Consider the following 22,701-nt stretch of genomic DNA (forward strand, 5'->3'; position numbering starts at 1 on the left):
GAAGCAAATGTTAAGAACTTACAGTATGACTGTTTTCCAGTTGCGGTTCTAACAATGGGGTCTTTGTATGGTATTTGTGTACAATACTGTTCTCTTAAAATCCGGCTGCATGAAATGTGCTCCCAAACATGTCTACGACAATTTCTTTTGTTGTTTTAAAAGCATTAAAGACACCACTAAGCATAAAAGGTGACCCCATCAATTCAGATTTCCCTAAATTCACCTAACTTTTCTGCTACATTAATATAGGATGTCATTACTTTGCTGTGCTTTTGCATGGTCTAAGTTCTCTTGCTGCATCAACCCTTTCACTTTAATAAAAGTGCAGGCATTTATCTTCCCAGGAAGGGTCAGTCTTGTATTCTGCATAACAAAATGGGGCCAAGCAATTTCTCACACAAAACTCCAAAAATATTATCATTCCTACACCAGTGTGTCAAAAGTTCTACATTAAAGAGTGATCTGTATGAGCAATAATACACAGATTCTTTCAACCAAGGCTAACTGAGCTTAATGGCGATATAAAAACTGTTCATTGGTATGTATGAGACTAGTTGATATTTCTGTTTTGGCAGTAGAGGCTACATAGCTAATGATGGAGCGAGTGTGGAAAGTAATCACTTTGGCACAGCACTTCTTTTGCAAAGTTAATAGTTATTGCTATACCTTTTTTTTTTCCTCTGTAATGACACAGGAATAAAAAAACCAACAAAAAAACCCACAAAAAATCCATCTAGACCCTATGTATTTGAGCCATAGCTAACATCAGTCTTCATAAATGCTACACACAAAATGTATGCTTCAGTTCCCAAAGTTCAGTCATCCTTAGCTAGTTAACTGTTCACAACATACAAACTTAAAAAATGAGAAAAGAACGCCATGCTCCATTGACCCTGACACTCAAAAACATCCCACACAGATTTTTACTTAGGCTTGACGTAAACATATACTTTCTTTCCTTGTTTGGATGTATATGGCACAGATGAGAACATGAAAAGGCTATAAAAAGCATGGTGGGAAGCTAGCCTGTCCTACTGCAATTCTTATGCTCCTGTACCTACACCTGACATCACACAAACTCCTTCTCCCAGTCAAGAACCAAATCTGGGTAAAAGCACCAGTCCATGATTAGAACAAGGAATATAAGATAGTGATAAAAGGATGAAATAAACTATTTGGGGGATTGAAACTGCGTGAAAAACCTCAGCCTCAAACATTTAAAAAATAAATTACACTAAGAAGTATTGCAAATGGATTGCAATCATTACTACCTGATAATTATTTTTTCCTACTCCTGAACAGTAGTTCCAAAGCCCGCAGCTGGTTATGCTCTCGTGTGCCTGTACTGTTGTTACTACCCGTGTAGTGTACATATATAGATAGATAGATAGATAGGTAGGTATATACTACTGGTGTATCTCGAACAGAGCAGCTTTTTTGCTTTGGGTCACTCACAAGAAGACACAGAGTAAAGAGTAATTTCATTAGCTGGGTAATTTTCTTTGTTTTTTTTTAATGCACTATTACCAGCTATGAGCACACAAAAATAACGGATAAATAAACGAGAGCATAAAGTCTGATGCAAAAGCTGCGAGCTTCTCCCTTCTCTCCGCCAGAGGTGCGGCGCGGCTGCCCGAGGCGGGCGACCCTCGGCCGGGGCCGGCAGCCGCACGGCCCGACTTCGCCTGGCAAGGCGGCGGTCGGCAGGGAGGGAGGGCGCTCCCAGGGGAAAACCGCACGGATCCCGCAGAGCGGGTGCGCCTCCAGGACCCCTGCCTGGCCGAAGCGACCAGGGCCGGGAAGCACCGAGCGCGCCGGAGCCGTCCACGGGCGCCGCCTCAGCCCCCCCGGGGCCTCGCGGGCAGGGCGGGAGGGAGGCGCGGCCGCCGCGGTGCATGCCGGCACATGCAGTTTCCCGCCGCCTGCCCGCGCCCAGACTGCGTTTCCCGTGAAGCCGTGCGGGGGAGCGCGAGCCACGGTGTGCGTCAGCGGCGCGGGCAGCCAATCGCGGCGCGGCCGGGGCGAGCGCCGTCAGCCGCCAATGTTGTTTTCGCTGAGTCGAGCTGCTGTTGTTGGCGGCGGCGGCGCCATATTGGAAGGGACGAGCCCCCGTTAGCGAGAAGCCCCTTGGCGCTGGCCCGGCCGCCGCCATGCTGTATCTGGAGGACTATCTGGAGAGTGAGTGTGTGCGGGACGGGGGTGCCGGGCGGCCGGGCACGGCCGGTGGAGGGGAGCCGGGGGGAAGCCGCGGCGAAGAGGCGGCGCCCCCCCTCCCCCACGGCGGTGAGTGACTGACTGACTGTCTTCCTCCCTCCCTCCCTCCTTCTCTCCCCGCTCCCCCGTGTCCCTGCAGTGATCGAGCAGCTTCCCATGGATCTGCGCGACAGGTTCACCGAGATGCGCGAGATGGACCTGCAGGTGCAGAGTACGTGAGTCCCGCCCCCTCCGCTCTGCCCGCCCCCTCCCCTCCCCGCGCCCCGCGCGCGCCCGCCCCGCCCCGCCAGCGGGGGGCGGCCGCGGGCACCGGCTCCATCGCCGCGCCCCGCCGCGGGCCCGCGGTGTGGGGAGGCGGGAGGAGGAGGAGGAGGAGGAGGCGAAGTAGGAGGCGGAGGCGGAGGAGGGAAGCCGGGGGCGAGGTGGCGCCGCCGGGGCGCTCCGACTCGTGCGGGCAGCTCCGCTCCCCGCCACCGCCCCGCGGGCCGGCCCGGGGCGTCCGCGCCCCTTTCCCACCCCGCGCCCGGCGCTCCGGCAGCGCCGCTGCGGAGCGGAAGGTCGGGCGCGCCTCGTCGGCACCGGGCGCCTGGCGTCGTCTCCTGCGGGCCGACGGCGCGGTGCAGCGGCGGCGGGAGGCGGCGCTGCGGAGGCCCGGCGCCGCGCGGGGAGCCGCCGGCACGCGGCGAGGGGCGGGGCGCGCTGGGCTGGCGCCGTGTCCGCCGGCGGTGCCGAGCCGCGGCCTTGCCGAGCCGCCCGCTCCCAGCCCGGCCCCGGCCCGCAGCCGCGCCTCGGCGCGAGTAGGGCCTGGCAGGAGTTTCGCTCCTGGGCTTGTGCTGCTCCCAGAGGCATTTTCGGTGGCACGTCCCAAACTCTTTAGATTTTTGATCCCTAAGAGCAGTGATGGTGGTTTGGAGCGTGAGTTATGTCCCACTCCTTTGGCGGGTAGCGGCGTGCTGTCTCTGAAACTTCCTGGCCAGCTCCCCTGGTAATAGCATGCGTGAAGGTGCTTCTTGCTTAGCCGCGTGTGCCCTAGCTGACAAGTAACCTCATACGCAGTCTGCTTTAGGTTTCTTTGTAGATCACTGTGTATGGGACCGTAGAATTATTCAGTTTGGGAAGGACCTTCACAATCATCCATTCCAATCGTAAACTTAATACTGCGAAGTTCACCTGTGTCATCTTAAGTGCCACATCTACACATCTTCTAAATGCCTCCAGGGAATATCTCTGCTTATATCCTCATATAATCCACTGCCTTATGCTGTTTTAAGGACGCATTGCGTTTTCTTCTTTTCTGATGCGATCTTGTCTGGGACATAGGTGTCCTGTAACACCTGGTTAGGTGTTGCTGTCGTTTGATGTTTGATTAATACGTTTATCTCTAACTGTGGTACAAAGGTCTCTGTTCATGAAACTTACTGCACAAAAGATGAGAGGAATCACCAATACAGGAGGGTCAGACCACTGTAAAGAAGAATGAGAGAAGGAGCAAGGATTGAAATAACAAGTGAATGCCGTACAGGAATTCTTGAAAATGATAGTTTAACCTGCAATACATCGAAGTGTGGGCTCAGGCTTTCCCTTGGCTGTTTACTTCAGTGGACCCAGCAGGTCTGTTTAACAGGCTATTGAAACGTGTTTAGCTGGCTGTAGGATGTTTTTGTATACTATGGCCCAAGCGCTGTCTTGGATTCCGCACTTGAAGCTGTGGGAACAGAGCAATGGCTCCTCTTGGGAGGTAGCACCTCTGAACCAACAGTTGCTGAGGCGCACCAGGAGAGGGAGCGAGCAGCTCACTGGCTTAGGTAGTTCAGAGCAAGTTCACAAACGTTACTTTTGTGTGGTAGGGAGGCAAAAAAGCTATTACTTTTTTTGAAGTGTGTTTCAGAACTGAGCCAACTAGCACCGCCAGAGTTGCAGCAGCATAAATTCCTCTGCTTTAACTGGAAGCGGCAAATAACACTCCACATTATATTACTGGAAGTAGCAAATAGCACTGGATATTGTATACTAAGGTCAACCTTAGGCCCAGAGAAAAGTTCTCTTGGAGCTTGGTACTTCTGCAATTCTTGCACAATGAGTGATAAGGCATCCAAAGGCATTTATGAAACTTCTGGACTAGCATCTCTTCAACATCAGTTGCCAAACTGCCCTTTGAATACTACATACAAAGGTGGAAGTTGTTCTCATGCTGTGACAGTGACTTGCTGTGAATATTCAGTATCTCTGAAGTACTTGAAAACAGCACTTTGATGAGTGATGCTGTCCCAGAAACCTGTATGAGTTGTAATTAAGAGATAACTGTGCTGCTGGGTTTTAGAGTCAATGTTGATGTTATAGTCTGGCCTGTTTGGACCACATGGACATCTAAAGGGGCAGGTGCTGCTGTTTGCTGTTAGAAGAAATAATAAACCAGCTGTACCTGTTGTATGTCCTGATTAAGACTGCTGTGGGAAAAGTAAAGACCATCTGAGCTGCGATTTGACTCTTGAGCTTTAACTGAGTTCCACATGGAGGATAAAATATGTTTCTCTAAATTCAGATTATGGATTATCAGACCTGCATGGTAAAATGTCAAGGTCTGGAAAAAGGCCTCTCTCCTAATAGAATTTCTGGCAACTCTCTTGGGAAATCTTATCTAAGAGATCAGTGTCTCAGAATATAGTATCACAGTTGGATTAAAAAGGTAGGGGAGGAGAAAAGGTGAAGGAACCTGAACATACCAGAGAGAACTTTTCATATAGATAATAAGAATTCATAATAGATCTGACCTGCATTCCCTTTTGCTGTTTCTGCCTTTCCAGGAGAGACCAGGTTTCTGTGGAAGTTTTCCCTTGGGCAGTCTTACACAGACTGATATAGGTATACTCAGTAAAAAATGAAGATGTAAGATGGATTTTATTTTTTTTTTCTTTTCACATCTTTGGAGCTATTAGAATAGCTATCACCTAACTGCTCTCTGGGAATCAGAGATGGAACATTTATGTCTCTTGGCTTTATGGACCAAATTAAAGTCATTTGGTCAAAGAACAAAGCTTTTAGCAGCCTCCACGTGAAGTGTGCGCAGGCTTCCTTGATGTTCAGGCTTTCTAAACTTTGCTCTGAAGAAAGTGCTCATTGTACAGGTTCTCTCATCTTTAACCTTTTTTTATGCCAAAACTGTTTGACTACTTTGTTTGTCTGAGTCTAAGTAAAGTTGATGTGAGCCTATGTCAAAACGGTTTGCCTTGGGATTAATTGAGCTCTGGCTGGTCAGTTGTTAGATTGCTCTTGGTTTTGATGCTGGACATTCTCAGCACAGGGAAACCCAATTAATGTTTTTTATCATTTAGTATGAATGATTGTTGGTTCTTTACATGAACAGTTATTTCTAGCTTTGAATTTTCACAGATTGTGAAAATCTTTGGGCTCCACTGGATTTGAAGAGTTGATCATACCCGGTTATTCATGAGTTTCTTGAACTAGTTAGTTTTTGGGGGTTTTTTTTGTTTGTTTGTTTGGTTTTTTTTGTAAAGGATGATGCCCATCGTGTGATCCGGTTTTAATGGTGGTTTCTGAAAGTATCTTACGTGTTTTACACCCAGAGCCTGAAGTCTGTAGGTAGCTGGTGCATTGTCATATTTGATTTGAAACTGCTATCTGGACAGTATCACTGAGAGTGCTGTGAAAAACATTTTCAGTACTGTCATCTGTCCTGAGACTAGCAAGGCTATCAAAGCCAGTTTGACTGAGGGAGCTGTGTGCGTTTGGAAAAATATGCAAGCTGTTGCATGCACAGGTGTCCAGCTGTTGAAATATTAAACTCAGTGTTGAGTTTCTTGGTTTGTTTTTGGGTTTTTTTTTTGAAGGAAGGAAAGGAAAGGGAATCCCTGTTCCCATCTCAGTAAACAATGAAACAAATAACTTGTGGCTGACATTTTCCTTTCTTACAATAGTTAATGTTAGAGAATTAGTGATTTTATTTTTTCCCTTACGATACTTCTCAACTTCATGCAAGTGAGAATCCTGTCTAAATAGTGTTTCATCAGTGCATATATCCCTTAGTGCTACCCTGTGGGGGTGGGGGGAATAACTTTGTGAGTGCTTCCAATTTGCCCTCGCCCTTCCTAGCATTACATACAGTGGAGAGGGCCTTGAATTAAAGGCAGTGACTTGACTCTTCAGTTGCTCTACCTTTTTGAGGCACTAATTTTTTCAATTATTTGGTTTTGTATTTGACTGTTTCTCTTAGGAGAACATTTTGTTTCCTGCTCAGTTTGTAACTGGCTAGAATGTTCCAAAATCAGCAGTCTAGAGCCCTGGGTGAGGAGTTTGGGTCGTGCTTTAAGTCACTACCACTGCTCTTAGGGACAAAAAACCTTTAGAACTTGGAGTCCTGCCTGTCCCATGCTGGAGAGCACAAGAACCTTGATGAGAATCCTACCAGAATGCAATTCTGCTTCTTGGAAATTAAGGTAAGTATTTCCCTTCTCAGTCCACTGTCACTTGGTTGTTTTGGTTTTGTTTTTTTTTCCTCTGATAGTTTGCACCTCAGTCCTGTCAACTTTGTTTAAGAAAAAAATTCCACCTTATTTCATAATGTTCATGTACATGAGAAGATAACGTTTATCTTAATTTTTTCCTGTGCTACAGATGCAATGGATCAGCTTGAGCAGAGGGTAAATGAATTTTTTATGAATGCAAAGAAAAACAAACCTGAATGGAGAGAAGAACAAATGACATCAATCAAAAAAGTAAGGATATCACAGGAGTGGATCACACTTTTATTTTGCAAACAAAAAGAACCTTAGAAAAAAATAGCTTATGATTGATGGAGACTTAAGTGTTCAGAACTGTGACTTCCCTTGGGCTTTCACAGAGATGGATAAAACTACCTAGGAGGGGAAAAATTACTGAAAAGTTTCTTTGATCAAGCATTTCTCTCAAGTTTTACCCAGTATTTGCTAGCATTTTAAAAATTATGATCCTGAAATGGTGAGGAAACCAGGTACTAAATTTTAGCTCGGATGTTTTGTTTCTGCTTGTGTGACATGGAGTTGTGTAAGCTAATTAGCTTTCTTTTAGGTGATATTTTTCAAGCTTAGCTTCAGCATTTCCTGTGATTCTGCCTATGTCCTTGTATGTGTTATACATATGGTATATGTAGCTTTAGCAGGGGAGAAATAAGAAGGTGAATGTGTTCTGTTTTATCCTTCAACACTTGGGCATTGGTCATGGTATTGTTAGCAAGGCAGTCCATCATTTTTTCAGGAGAAACTTCTCTGTAGTCTTCTACTTGCTACTTCAGTCCCTTATTTGGCCAAGGTGTTTTTTTCTTTAGTTAATACAAACAGATTGATATATTTAAAAAAAGAAAAAGTCAAAGCTCTGACTTCCCTGGCATAAATGAAAAATTTGCTTTTGACTTTAGTTTTACCAAAATTTCAAGTTTTCACCTAAGCAAGATACTCTTTAGTGGAAATTGAGAATAAAAAGGCACATAAACCTGTTTAAATCTAGAGTAAAAACATGTGCAGACATACTTATAAAAAAAGGTTTGTTTGTGGATTTTCATTAGTTAGAGCAGAGTTTAAAATTGGATTGCTTTAGTCAAATTATTATACATTTATGAATTATGTATTTTAAAATAATTTAAATTATGTACATCATTATGTCTGTTTAACTACAGTGTTGGAAAGGCCTCCCCTCACAGTACTTGTTAGCATAATTTTGAAGGGTGATAGTATCTGTGGTGGTCCTAAAGTTCCATATGACGTGAAAGACAGTCTCATTTTGAGTCTGTAACCTTATGCTGTATAGATTGTTTCTTTTCTTGTAGCATTTCTTGCAGAAATCTAAGGAGGAAGTGTCCACATCTTGTAGTTTGTCTGTGCCTTAGAAAAAGCCAGTAAATTGATACGTATTATATCTCTCATCTAAATTCAGCTGATTGTTGTTTACAGTAGAGTTTCATACTCTTTCTGAAAACTGACTTGCATTTCTCCTTGTAACTTACATTTTGCGCTGAATAACAAAGCTTAACAAAATTAATTCAGTTACATTCATAATTTGAAAAAAATTCTCTTTATAACAGGATTATTACAAGGCTTTGGAAGACGCAGATGAAAAAGTGCAATTGGCTAATCAAATATATGATTTGGTAAGTGGACAGAAGGCTTGTGGTGAACTACCTAAATTTGTGCCCTAAGGACTTACAAACATTTTGATAAGCACTACAACAGTGCTGCCTGTATTGTTATGCCAGCTACATACAGATGTTTTTGTTGGTGAAAGAAGCATTTCATATTTGTTGCTATGAGTAGTGTCACTTAAATACAAAACATACAGGAATAATTTTAGAAATCATAAGGTTTTTGTGCATGTTGGTTTTGTTTTAGTTTCATTTATTATTTTTTTCAAAGATACTGCAAGCAGGTTTCACTTCCTTATAGCATGTGTGTTTTGAATTTTAAGTATCTTTAATTTACATTTTCTTAGAGAATAGAACCTGCAAGTTAGACTGCACTAGGACATAGTAAACATAAACCAATTATTTCTTGTCTGCTTTAATTTCACTTCAGATAACCAGAAGTTCAAAAAATTGGAACTTACCCTCTCTCTTGGTTAGGTTGGTAACTGCAAAAAATTGCTCAGTTTTTAATAGTTTAGGGACAGGTACATTCTGCTGTATGACTTTAGATGAAGAAAGCATTGGAACATAGTGTCTCTTCCCATGAAATGAAGTACAGGGTTTTTTTGTTACTGTTAATTTTCAGTACCCAAGAGCAAGTCATAGTTTACTCAAACGCACAGGAGTCTTTACACTTCCAGTTTAGAGACCCCTTTACTCAATACTTAGGTTTACTGGTGTGTATAGTGGCATGGCATACAGATTGCAACTCAGTGAACTTGCAATTTCCCCAACGCTGCCCAGCCTCTTCTAAAGCGCATGTTCTTTCTCTTCCCCTTTCTGTAGCATACCCACAGTATCCCCAAGTCCTCTTCGCCTTTTTTTTTCTCAAACTTTTAACACCGTGCCTTGGAATGTCAGCTGCAGTAAGAGGAGGGCTTCTAGCTGCTGAGCCAATATGTAGCCTTCTTGTATCCTGTGATTGACTTCACAGCTTGGGAGCAACAGTGCTATTTTGGTGTTAACTCTAGTATCTCAGCTGAGTTAGGGAAATGTAGGTGACTGAGTAGTTATGCTTCTTAGCGGTCTTATACATGCTTAGTACAGCACGGCATAGAGTTGCTGGATAGGAAATATTTAGTGATCCTGAGATTAAGGATGTTCATACTCATGTTACGGAACTGGATGGTATTTATTGGTGCTTTGTCTCAAAAACAGGTAGACCGTCATTTGAGAAAATTGGACCAGGAACTTGCTAAATTTAAAATGGAACTTGAAGCAGATAATGCTGGAATTACAGAAATATTAGAGAGACGTAAGTATACATTATTTTCTTTAAGGACTTGACAGATTTTTCTGTCAATTTACAAAATTGAAATACCGTACCACTTGTTTGTGGCCAGCAGTATTTCCACTTGTTTCAGAATTGTGTTTTAACCTGCATGCTTTTCATCAGTCACCGATTCTGAAATTTTAGTTTCAACCGCAATTTTTATCGGTGAAGTCAAAATACAACTGAGCAATTAGAATTTATTTTTTTTTGCACAACTGTTGCACTTATGTATTGTTACAGTAAGGTACATAATTCTTTGAACCTGTTTTTAATGACTGTAGGTATTCAGACAAGTACTTCAGCCTAAGCTTGCCACCTACCTAGTTAAAAGTGTACCATTTCTTACTTGAATTGATTGCCACCAAGTTGAGGAGGGTCATTATTTTAGTTACAGGTGTGGAATGTCAAGTAAAGTTCGGTACTCAGTGGTTTTCTTTTTCCGAAGGGGAGAGAATGGGTTGTTTTGTAATAGGGTAGCGAGGGAGAAGCATTTTGGGTAAGAAACCTGCATGCTTAACAAATACAGCAAAACATCTAGATATCAAGTTCAAACGTAATCATGATTAATTTAAAAATTGATTTAACTGCTGTGATTACAGAGCTAAGAGGCAGTGACTGTTCTCATATCCAAGGGTAGTGAAAGGTGATCTAAATCACTTGAGATTAGGAATAACTAGTCTTTCTTTGAACTTTGTGCGGCTTTGTCAAAAAGCTGGGAGTTTTTGGATATTTTTTGTAATTGCTATTACAAATAACAGGCACAAAAAGAGAACTGCAAAGTAAGTGCTTTTATTGAACTAGCAACTACAGAAAAGGACTCCCAGCTGCAGTTTTAAGATGTGATACTGCCTTCAGTTGAGCTGTGTGTTTGGTAAGGTAGGTAGAGTTTCAAGAATTCAAAACAGAAAGGTACCAGATTGCATGTTGCATCTTTAAGGTTGGTTGGTTTTGTTTTGTTGTTGTTTTTTTTTTTTTTTTTAATTAAGTGAAAAGTAGAAGCGTCTTAACATTTTTGGCTTTCAGAGTAAATCCATGCAGTTGAGGTTCCGCCAGAGGGCAACCTTTGGACTAGTTCATAACAGTTAATGTCAGCTCAGCCAAAATGTCTCCTTATGCTTTGAACCTCTTTTAGAATAATTTTCTTTAAACTTTTGTCAATACATTCGTGTACTTTTTGAAAGCACTGAAAGAGGTGAAGAAATGTCAAAGCTACAGATTTTGAAAAATGAATAATTACTTTCTTGAATTGTCTTTTGTATAAATGTAAGTTGGTAGGTTTTGCAGCTAGTTCAAAATCTTTTTGTCAAAGATTCATACACAAATTGTTGTGTATTGTGCTAATGGAAATTTATGGTCAGAGTCTCTCCCATGCTGTGATTGTTTAGCCTCACATTAGAAGAAATATTAGTCTTAGACATGGACTTGAATTTGTGCCCCGCTGCCTTCCCCCTCCAACCCCCGCCTTCATTGAGTTGTTGCTCTGTGTATTTTGCATACTAAGAAAATTTGGGTAATGATCGAGATCCCTTCCTGTTGAATGTTAGATCATCTTGACAAACATTGCCAGTGCTTGTGTGCTTTGACTCCATCTGACAAGACGGACTCAGTGAGACAAGATACCTCGTTAATATAGTTTACCTGTTAACAATTGTCTTTTCAATTCGTGTTGGTATAGATTGTCAGTATTTTTGGTGCAGCATTCTCAAACTATCAGCAGCTTGTGTGCAGCTCATTTGAATAAGTGGCATGTTGAGAACAATGTTATTTGTTCTCCATATTGGCCTTGATTTTAACTTCCTATTTCAACAGTTGAACAGCAGTAGTCACCAGTTTTTATTTTAAAACTGTTATTCTCACTGCCTCCTGGTTGTACAAAGGAAGGGTTTCAACTCTAGCAAAACCCCTTCTGTTTTTCTATTCTATTAAAATAAATACAACTGCATAGTGATTTGGTTAATATTAAAAAGATCCATTTAGTATCTAAAAGTCAAAACCTATCCTTTTTACCTCCCTCATAGGGTCTCTGGAGCTGGATACACCATCACAGCCTGTGAATAACCATCACGCCCATTCTCACACTCCAGTAGAGAGTAAGTATTTGAGACTTAAGAACATGTCCACTCTTTATGTTTGCTTATTTTGAGTAGTTGAGTAGTGTTAGGGAAAAAAAATGTTTGCAGTTTTTTTCTTTTTCTCCAGACATGGGGGGGGGAAGGCATAATTCAATGATAATCGTGCCTATTCAGAAGAAGTGCAAGAATGAAATAATAAAGTTCTGCTGGTGGAAATTAGTTGGAAGTGCTGTTTTAAGGTCTTCAGTTATAGTTTGACTTTCAAGCTGGAAAGTTTTTACATTTAAGTTCCCTTCATTTGTTTCATTTAGAAAGGAGAAACAATCCATCTTCGCACCATGGTGCAACAGATCACGCTCCTGAAAAGAAGTTTAAATCTGAAGCTCTTCTATCTACCCTGACTTCAGATGCTTCTAAAGAAAATACACCAGGTAATCTTAATTGTCACGGATTTTACTGCTTTTTAATCGGAAGATGAGAAACTATTGTATTTGTGAGTTACTGTATTTTGAAATCAGAGGCTTATACCCTTTCCTTTGGGATTTTTTGGTCATTTGAAATGTGAGAATTTGCAAACATTGTTACTCATCTGTGTTGTCCATGGAGCACAACAGCTTTGTTGTCATTTAACAGAAGCATGCTGCGTCTTTCCTTTTATTTACACTGCTTGGAAGAAGGTCGCAGTACAGTTTCATTCAGCCAGTAGCAGAAGTATAAGAGATCAATGCATGATTATTTCGGGAAAAAGAAACACATGCAACATTTTCCAAAGCAAGGGAAAAGAATTTTCACACTTTTTTTTTAAGAGTTGGTCTAACACAGCATTTGGCTACAATAAAATAAAATTCTTTCATGTGTTGTCTATTTCAAAAGAGGTGAGAAGTCTTTTTGAGTAATATGAAAAAAAAAAGCCACGACTTTCTGCCCATTTTCAAAATTAGGGTGTTTCATAGTTTCTTTTCTGAAAATAAAAGATGGTGAGAGGTTACAGTAAGTAAATTACCTTACGCTTTGGAATTTAGTGCTGTTGATCAGTTTCAGTAGTCTCCCTCATACCCATTTTACTTCTCTTTTGAAGGAACTGCACATGAGATGGTGCATAAAATGTAACTGTTTGAGCAGTCTGTAGATGGTCATGGAAATCTTGCATTACAACTGTGATTTATGGTTTTTAGAATTTAAGTTTATTAACAGTTTTACTTCGGAGGCAGGATAGGTGTACAGTCGCATTTTTACTCTTCTTAATGGTTACGGTAGTCAGCATCATTTCAGTAGAGGTTGGGTTTATAGACATGGCAGCTGCATCTGTTCCTTGATAACTGAATATGATCGTGAGTACTGTCTTTCTAAAAGGAGTCCTTGCACGTGAGGGTAGGTGGGCAACAAACTTTTTTTCTTAAGCCAATACTGGCTGTGTCAAATAACGTCTTACACTTTTTTCCAAATGATCAGACTGCTCTGACGCATAAACGGAGTTCCGACTCTTTCACTGGTTGTCATGTATAACTCTTCTTAAAATGCAAAGGTATTTAGTTTCATTTTGAATTTCATAAATGTGTTCTGTTCATCAAGGGTGTCGAAACAGTAATTCATCATCCTCTTCAAACAATGCATACAATACAAACTCTTCTCAACCATTGGCATCATATAACCTGGGCTCATTATCTTCAGGATCTGGGGCTGGTGCAATTACCATGGCAGCAGCTCAAGCAGTGCAAGCCACAGCACAGGTAATGTCAAAACATTCTTGTCATTCTGCATCTGCTATCAATTAAGAAGAAAGAGTAGTGGTTTTTTTTATTTTTTTTTTTAATCTGAGTTCCCATGATCACTTTCAGCAGTGTGATTCAGTTCTCATATTACCATTTTGGTTCATATGCTACAGTTTCATCCTATAAAACTTGCATAAAGGGACAGCTTATTTTCTAGCTTTTCTTGTGGGACATTCTTACACCTTTTTACCATTTACATCATTTTGTTAGCAGGGTAACTAATGAACCTGTGCAGATAATTAGCAGTTAGCAGCCTGGTATGTCTTCTGTAAGAGCTCTACTGTGTAATCTGATACAATATCAGTATTCCTTTAGATGAAGGAAGGAAGACGAACATCCAGTCTAAAAGCCAGCTATGAAGCATTTAAGAACAATGATTTTCAGCTTGGAAGAGAATTTTCATTATCCAGAGATTCAACTGGATATTCATCATCAGCTCTGGCATCTACATTAACACAGACATTAAGTTCATCAACCACAGATTCACGAAGTGGCAGAAAAAGCAAGTAGGTTTTCTTGTTGAATGCAATTACAGCTTTTAAGACAACTAAGCTTTTCTTTAAAGGTCATGGGCCATATATGTGGGAAGGGGGATCAGCAGAAATAGTGATTGCCTGCTGGCCTTTTTTTTTTTTTTTTTTTTTTTTTAGTTCAGGGCTTTCTTCTTTTGTTATTTCATGTCTTTTTTTTCTTTAAGCAAATTCACTTCAGGGTTTTAAATAAATGTCTTGCTTTGCTTTGTATTCTGTGATATAGTCTAGTTTCTTCCTTTGTTCTTCTGTGTTCTGGAGAGAAGATTTGCCCTAAAAGCAAATTTGGGGAATTACCATGTAGTGGCTTAGATGATTTTGAAATAATGTGGAGATCTGCTTCATGCCACTTCTCAAATAATCACAAACTGGTTTCTGGTGCTGCCCATCTAGGACAGGAAACAGAATGAATTTTATTTCTGATTAAAATGAAGTTTAAAAACATTTTAAACAACACAGTGTCACAACACATTGTGACAGCAATCCACACAAGTTGTACTTGAGAGCGTCTGTGTCAAAATGCCCATCCTTTTAAACTGACTTGTGGGTTTTTTCTTCATAGAAATTTGTGTGTGTTCACAGCTCAGTTAGTAATTTTATCTTACCCATACATGAAAAATGCTTCTATCTTGGGTGTCAGATCTGACCTATAAGCAAAAGCTAGAATTTGTATTCTGTCACTGTTCTATGGAGAGATTAGTGATGCTTGAGTGGAGATTAACATAGGATCAGTCATCTTCAAAACAGTTATCTATTGTACATGACATATGACATTTTTTATATGTAAATTCCTCTTTTATTGGTAATATAATTTTTATGGGGACCTGACACCAAGGCTGTTGTTGGAAAATTTTGTGAAGAAAAAGATTCATTAAAGGTATTTGGCACTTTAAAGCTGTTAGATTCAATTGATTAGAATAGCATGGCTCACATTTGTAAGCTGGTACAACTTATTTTCTTTTCCAAAGAACATTCAGTGTGTCCATTTCAGTTATTGCAATTGTTGAATGAAATCTGTTGGGGAATGATGCTTTGGGATTTACATACTGCAGTATTTCAGAGTCAACAAAGTACTTGCTTAGTGATTCTTTCACTTGGCAGGAAATGAAATGATGTATGCTATTTTTTTCTTCTTTTTTTTTACCCTTCCCCAGAAACAACAACAAATCTTCAAGTCAGCAGTCCTCATCATCTTCCTCTTCTTCCTCTCTATCATCGTGTTCTTCTTCATCTGCACTGGCACAAGAACTCTCTCAGCAAACAGCAGTAATACCAGAGACCGATTCTAATAGCCAGGTTGACTGGACCTATGATCCAAATGAGCCACGTTACTGCATTTGTAATCAGGTAAGAATGGCTTCCAACCCGAAACACAGCTACAGCTGCTATTTCGTTGCAGCTGAACTTCCTTTTCTGATGGCTAATTTAAAAACATTCTGTTGCAGTCTTGAAATTCTGATACGTTTTTATTTACTTACTGCTGATATGAATAATAAATTCAACTGTTGAAGCTAAAACCAAGGAAGTTTTCTGGTGATGTGACATGCTTAGAGAGTTTTAAATCTTTCAATGAATTCAGGAATAACTCAATTAAAAATTGAATAGGTTCACAGTGAATGTAGTTAAAATATTAAAGTTAGTGAGGAATTGGCCTGATCTCCCTTACTTTCCTTTAAAAAAAACCAGCAAATGATCCCGAAACAAAAGCTATCCAGAAACTTTTGAGACTGAATGACAACATGAGAAACTTTGATGTAAAAATGCCTGTTCTTATTTTAAAGACTTTTAAGAGTGTTGGCATTTTTCAGAGTTTATAGAATTCTGTAATTGTCTTGAAAACATTTGATTGTTTCAAATAAAGTGCTTGAAATTGTCATGTATACAAGGGAAACATCAATATAATCTGGAAAACTGGGCTGATAGTGTGCCGAGTACTATTTAGAGCAAAATGGGCTTCATTCAGGTTTTGAATACTGACCTTTTTTTATCCAACCTAAAATATGCAGGAAGTATCTTTGCTTTTCTTTTTTGCATAAAAAATTTTTGAAAATCAGTTTTCTATGAACTTTGGGTTCTTTGGGTTGTGTAACAAAAGAAAAATCAAAATATTGTTGCTGCTGTTTAATGGAAAAACTTCTCAAAGGAAGAAACTTGAACTTTAGCCTTTTGAAAACATCGATTGCTTTTCGTTACTAATATAACTATTAATAAGGTTTTTTTTTCTTATTTGCTAGGTGTCCTATGGTGAAATGGTAGGCTGTGATAACCAAGATGTAAGTAACAACGTTCAAAAGGCTCATGGGAGGCTTGTGCATGTAACTATTGGTTGCAGGAGTTACTTTTCTTTAGAGTTAGTGTTGGAGTACAGCTTTAGAGTGACGTGCACATGCGTTGAACTGTTCTTCAGGAAACTTCTCATCTGTCCCCACTGTTCAGGTTCTTTTAGAAGGCTTCACCCTTTACTGGGAACGTTTGATATCTTTAAAATGCCCTTTATTTCTGAGAATTTGTAGCTATGTCACTACTGATCTCAGTTGTCCCCTTCAAGTAAAATAGTTGTAAAAAAACAGTTGAATGTAATCATGTATTTACTGAGATACTACATTTAAGCAGGAGTAAGCGATGACTTTTGTGTCACTTAGTGTTGACAAACTGAGTATTTCAAAGCACAACATACTTTTTTTGCTGTTAATGAGTCCGTATGTGACTCCTAGAATTGTAACTTTCCTTAGTCCGTTGAATATATTTTCGGGTCTTAAATCCTCCTCTCTTCTTGTTTGCCCTGTGACTTTGTGTGAATAGTAAAATCTCTGCTTTTTACTAATACTTCATTTTCACAGTATTGTATTTTGAAAAAAACCCAGATCCCAAACCTTCTCTTTAATTCTGCTTTTATAGTGCCCTATTGAGTGGTTCCACTATGGATGTGTTGGACTGACAGAAGCACCGAAAGGGAAATGGTTCTGTCCACAGTGTACGGCTGCAATGAAGAGAAGAGGCAGTAGACATAAATAAGTTTCTTCATCTGGAAAACAAATTACATACTAAAGGTTTTATAGAGGACTTGGGAGGGGGAGGAATCCCACCACACTTCCTTGCAACCACTTAAGGGTTAACATAGCAGTCGTAAGATCTTGAACTATTGATTTTGCTAGTTGTGTTTTAATATTGTAAGTAAATTATTTATGCACATTGATGTGCTACGGATACTATTCCAGTGAGCCTTGGATTGTTCCAGTGGCCAGCATATGCAGACATTTGTACTATCAAACCATTTTCTCTAAGCAGTGGGCATTCTACAATTACTCAATCTTCCAAAAATTCCGATAAATCAAGATTTTAAATGTATGTTTTATATACAACAGATATATTCTGCTGCATGTACTGTACTCAAGAGCTGTTATGTAACACTATGTATATAAATGGTGCAAAAAGTCAGTGCTTCTGAAAAAAAAAAAGAGACAATGGTTTTTAAAATGCCTTTATAGCTTTGGTTCTTTATGAAACTTAATTCAGCAGGCTGAAGAAAATGGTTCTTGTATACAGCGGGCTGTTGTCCTCTAGGGTACTTGAGTATGTAAAAGCAAAAAAAATGCTGTAGAATAAAACAAACTTGTGCCATTAGTCTTTATATGTTTCTGCTCCAGAGAAGGTGCAGGCCATAAGAGGAAAAAAAGGTGTTAAAGTGATGATAAATTTTTATACCAAATGTGTTTATTTTTTTGTGCAAGTAATCCTTTAAATTTGAATTGTATTAGGTGTTACAATAAAACAACCTCAACTCCTGAAATAATGTTTTCTGTACATTTGTCAAAAAAAGGTTTGTCCCTGAAATGATATCAGAGGAACACAGCTGAGTTTGCATAAGAAATTCCTGTACGTGACCCATGTGGAGGATGGTTGCACAGGAGGACATTTCTCTCATGGGTGGGTAACTAATACATACGTAGGCAAATGCTGAAACGTATTTGCTTTGATGTGTCTGTCTCCGAGCAATCAGTGACACCTGCTTAAATGGGCACAAAAGTTCTGTTTTCCATGTGATTAAAAAAAAAAAAGGGGTTCCTACCATGTCAAGAGATACCTACAGACAGGATTGCCTTCCTGTCTGCATGGTATGTATGGAAATGGCATGTATGGAAATGGGAAGGGGAGAAGAGAACCATAGTAAGAGTGTCTTGCAGTGACCGTATTCCTTCCTGGAGAGTGGTTTTCATGTATAAACCAACACACACTTCAGGAAACAAAAAAGGCAGTTAGTTCATCTTGCTTGTAGAATCCCTGGCGTAACGGGGAGTAGCATAACGGGAAGCCCAAACGCAGGCCTGTGAATGGTTGGATCTGTGAGTTGTACATGTTGTAGTGCAGGATCAGAAAACTGATCTTTAAATCAGACCTCGACCATGAATAGAATGGAAAGGTTTTCTGTACTTTCTTCCCCGCTTGCTTATTTTGGCCATAGTTTGTAGATTTCCTTTCACTGACAATTTCCTTTTGTTGTTTTTGTATGGCTCTTTCATGCAGCAGCATTGAAGAGAATTAAGATTTTTACTCCTTTTTTTTTCCTTCCTACTTCCTTCCACTACTGAAAAAGTACACTTTCCCTTTTGTATAAAGATTTTACTTTAGCACTGGGTTGCTCTTCAGGCTGTCAAGCTGGAAGACCATGGTGTTGGTGTGGTAGCTTTCCAAACCCACACAGAGAAGTGAGGGAGAGAAGCAGTGTTTCATTGCATAGCTGTGCAAATACTGTCAAGGAAATAAAAAGAGACTTATTAGTAATAGGAGTATGTGCAGAAAATGCAGGCTTTACCCAAACCGAAATGAAACTGGGATTCTGGCACAACATTTATTTAAAGAGGAGAATAGTAGGCATTTTAAATCCATGAAGCTGGGGTAAGTGGATGCGTAAGAAAGGAAATGTGATTATGGATGGTAAACAGACTTTGGTAAAAGAATAGGGGAGAAGTTGGAGAAAATAAACAACAAAGAGCAGTGTAACTGAGGCTGCATTAAAACTGGGAACTGAACCCGCTGTATGTAGTCCTGTGGAAATCTCTGTTTAAAAAAACACTTGAGGACTAGAATATCTGGCTTAAAGTAACATACAATATTGAGACAACAGAGATAACAAAGTCTGTTCCGTTGGAAACTGGTGCCATGTTGTGAACTGAAGTTAAGCAACAGGTAATCTAGACTCCACTTGGACTGAATGTCTATGTCTCTAGGGCTAAGAAGTAAGTCCTCTGAGAACTGAGGCCATATATAGCAAAATCCCTCACTCTGCTGGTAACCGTAACTAAGGTGGTGCAGAGGCTGCAACTCCAAATAACTTCAATTTTTAGTGCGAGCATTTGTTTGCTAATTCATTGCAATATAAATTATTTTTTTCATGAAGGAGCTACTTGGAGAACTCTCAAGAGGAAAACCCCCTGCCTCTGTCCTCATTAGTACATTAATGTTTTCTGTCAGAGTTAAGAAAATAGAAATGGACCAATGTGAAAACATGAAAAAAAAAATGCAATACATAAGTCAAAGATGTAGAATAATAAAACCTGTGCATGCTTTTGTTTTGTTTTCTTTTAAACAGGAAGCCTGTGAGAAAAGCTTATAGGTCAGCAGGTAATTACAGTGTGAAAGCTGAGTAGTTACATATTGGCAGAGTCCTTGCCTCATGGTCATTTGAGTTCTTGGAAGCTTCACCAAGTAGGTAAGGCCAGGTCGATGCAGTCCACGTAAAGGCGTTTAGAGTGTCTCTTAGCAAAGTTTCTTTAAAAACCAGTGATGCACTGGCTGAAGAGTGAAGGTCCCTTAATGTTACATGACTATTTGCAAAATAGAACAGTAAATAGTAAAGGAATAAATCACCAGTATTCCCAACCCAGAGAGGCTGCTGGAGGAGTCCAGTAGGGCTCTGCTGCTCAATGGATACATAACAGATCAGTTAAAGAGGAGTGAATAGTAACAGTGTTTGCACTTACGGCAGGTTCTCAACTACCACAAAAATGTAAAGTGTTAGAAATAGCAGAACAATCTCATGATACTGAGTGTGATTGTACGGAAGATGTAATTCAAGATTTACTAAAATACTGTAAATATAAAATAAGGTATAATATAATGCTTCAGACTCAATTTACCTGCAGCTGGGGCCTCTGAAGGAGCTCTTGCAGGGTAGGAAAGTGATTTGGAGTTCTCTCGGTAATGCTATGGAAACATCAGCTCACTGCTCAGCAGCAGGTCAGACAAGTGCGAAGAACGACTCATTAGGAGATAAAGAACAGAACGGAAAACAGTTCAACACTGTGAACTGGTGGTTTCACTTAGGTCTTAACGTAGTGTAAAATTCCAGTCCATTCTGCTGTAAAAAGGTAGCAAAACTAGGAAAGGCTCAAATGGGAGGATTAAAGTAGTCAAAGCTGTGTAATGACAACACATTTGAGAAGGAGCTGAATTGTCTGGGACCCTTCTGGATGGGAAAGAGGAAGTTTAGTGAGGATGTAATCTGCAAATTCAGGAGTGCTGTGGAAAAGGTATGTCTTTTTGTTAGAAGAAGTAGTAGGGAGATAGCCAGTCCAAAATGAAGAGCATTTTTTCACACATGCCATGCTTAAATTGCAAAACTGCCCATATAGCTTACATGGTGTAAGAAGTGACTGAGAAATTAATGGAAGCAAAGCCTGTGGAGGCGTAAAATGCAGAAGTAACACACCTGAGTAGAAAACTCGCTGAAGGCTGATCACTAGAAATTAAGAGTTTGTAACCAGGGAAGTGTTCCTGGCTGCCTGTGACAGTCCTACAATCCCCGGGCATACACCACTGAATGCAGTTTGATACAAGACACTAGGTTAGGCAACCCTTCTGCATTATGCAGTGCCACTGCTTTTAGTTTCATCTCAATGCTCCAGCATTTGCATGAATTTTTAGGGTGAGGAGGTATTTGTATTACCACAAACTGAGAACCAATGTGCTAAGCACTGTAATAAAAAATAATAAAAAGTGGTCTATGCCTTGTAAACTGTATTGTCTGTTTGCGTTATGAAGTAACGTTTTTTCCTCAGCTGTAGGTTTTATTTATTCTAGGTCTGAAATAAAGAAGAAAGAAGAAATACATCTATGTTTCCTGCTCTGAAAATCCCGCTAGGTTGTCTCTCTGAATAGCACAGGACAATTTGCATTCTTATCCTCTTTACTGAACTTTGCAAAACGTTGTTTAACCACACACAGTAAAGATGAGAAATTCAGAGGCTTGTTTCCATTTTTTGTTCCCCCTCACCAGGGGGGTACTTCGCACTGCCAGCTGGCTTTTCCTGGAAAGTTTTTTCATGTCCCACCTCATCCTGCTGGAACGCCTGGACCATGCATTTCCCATGTTCAATAGATGTGACAGGTGAGAGAAGGAGAACCCAGGTGGCCTTCACCTTGACAGCAGACGGTTCAGTTTTACACTTCTACACTCAAAGTCTCTGAGAATCAGAACTGCAAGAGGGATAAGGGTCTGACTTTTTACATGCTCTTAGGGGTATACATGAATGACTAAAATTAGGCCACACCGCATGAATGCAGTCTCTGCAGTTTGTTACTCTTCCCAAAATTGCCTAAAATGCTCTGAGAATAATGTAACTAAAAGAAAAAAAATGCCACACTTCAGTATATCTATACCAATTTACAGTAATATTACTCTAGCACTTTCAAATCCATACCTTGCTTTTATACTTACATGTTATTCTATAAAGACAAACGGCAGCTTTTTCCTCTAGCTGAATCTTGTATTTAAGAGCTATTTAAGCATGCAGAAGTTGTCAACGGGTTGCATGATTACTTATGGACTTGCGTGTGCATACATCACATCTTCTATTTTAGAAAAAAACAACTTTCCTACAGTGTTTTGCAATAGATTAAAAGTCTTTATCATAAACATAACTGTTTGCTAACTGTACCTCCTTCCTCTACTGAAACAAAACAAAAATTCCTACAGACATTGAAAAAAGACCTAGCATTTTATAACTAGAGTAGAGAAATAGTTGCCTCATGGCTGTACAAGAAATCTTCCTAATGCAGTAGAAAATAATGAACAATGTTAGGATCCACAGCTGTTCTAACATTTTTTATGCCCTAATACTTGTTTATACCTTGTATCTTATGTTAGGGAAACTTCTGACTGTTGTGACTGTTCAGTTCCTTGCTAAATATTTCTTCAGCATCACCATATACATGGAATCAAACGTGTATGCCCGCATTTCTGATACTGGCTACTGCCAATTAAGAAAAGTTTTACTGAAGTTTAAGACTACAGTGAGGGAATTGGTGACACAGAAATAGGGGAGCAATGTGAAGACAGTTTTATGTTGCCTCCACCCGCAGAACGGTGACCTTAATTTCAAAGCAAGTTGTACTATTTCTTTTTAGAAAAAGACACATTGGGGTAGATGTTTGGATAAACTGCAAGCGTGAGTGTAGTTAAGTGCTGGAAGGGGCCAGTCAGGGGAATGCTAAGGAACTGGAGTATCCTTTCTGTTCTGAAGTACAGGAATATGTTTCCCTGTGTTGATAAAGAAAACGGGGTTTTTACAGCTCTGTTTTCTTTTATTTTGGTGAAGCTAAAATGACATTATTACTGTGTGTGGGTGAAAATAAGTGCTCGTTATATTTAAAAATTGTTTTAATAAATGTT

The 22,701-nt window shown here is 40.1% G+C and overlaps 1 protein-coding gene across 6 annotated transcripts; it reads left to right on the forward strand.

The window, feature by feature from the left end:
* The first annotated feature begins 1,949 nt into the window (after positions 1 to 1,949).
* On the forward strand, positions 1,950 to 21,271 carry ING3 (inhibitor of growth family member 3). Of its 6 annotated transcripts, none has more exons than XM_080393967.1 (13): positions 1,962 to 2,178; positions 2,354 to 2,425; positions 6,446 to 6,668; positions 6,847 to 6,947; positions 8,288 to 8,353; positions 9,542 to 9,638; positions 11,675 to 11,746; positions 12,040 to 12,159; positions 13,301 to 13,458; positions 13,816 to 14,006; positions 15,185 to 15,377; positions 16,265 to 16,303; positions 16,929 to 21,271. In XM_080393967.1, the coding sequence occupies exons 4-13, from the start codon at positions 6,852 to 6,854 to the stop codon at positions 17,043 to 17,045; spliced, it is 1,149 nt and encodes a 382-aa protein (XP_080250093.1). In that variant the 5' UTR covers positions 1,962 to 2,178; positions 2,354 to 2,425; positions 6,446 to 6,668; positions 6,847 to 6,851; the 3' UTR covers positions 17,046 to 21,271. The 6 variants fall into 6 exon arrangements, with proteins under 6 accessions (XP_080250091.1, XP_080250090.1, XP_080250095.1 ...); XM_080393968.1 differs by having other exon boundaries at positions 6,562 to 6,668; XM_080393965.1 differs by lacking the exon at positions 6,446 to 6,668 and having other exon boundaries at positions 1,950 to 2,178; positions 13,400 to 13,458.
* The last annotated feature ends 1,430 nt before the right edge of the window (positions 21,272 to 22,701 follow it).

This window comes from Falco punctatus, assembly GCF_963210335.1.
Source record: "Falco punctatus genome assembly, chromosome: 6".
Lineage (NCBI taxonomy): Eukaryota > Metazoa > Chordata > Aves > Falconiformes > Falconidae > Falco > Falco punctatus.

Bases quoted from the DNA above. Each gene is read 5' to 3' on its own strand.
- ING3 (XM_080393964.1), top strand. From the start codon at position 2,151: ATGCTGTATCTGGAGGACTATCTGGAGA. The intron at 11,747-12,039 runs GTAAGTATTTGA...TGTTTCATTTAG, and splicing joins TTCTCACACTCCAGTAGAGA to AAAGGAGAAACAATCCATCT. The intron at 12,160-13,300 runs GTAATCTTAATT...CTGTTCATCAAG, and splicing joins TTCTAAAGAAAATACACCAG to GGTGTCGAAACAGTAATTCA.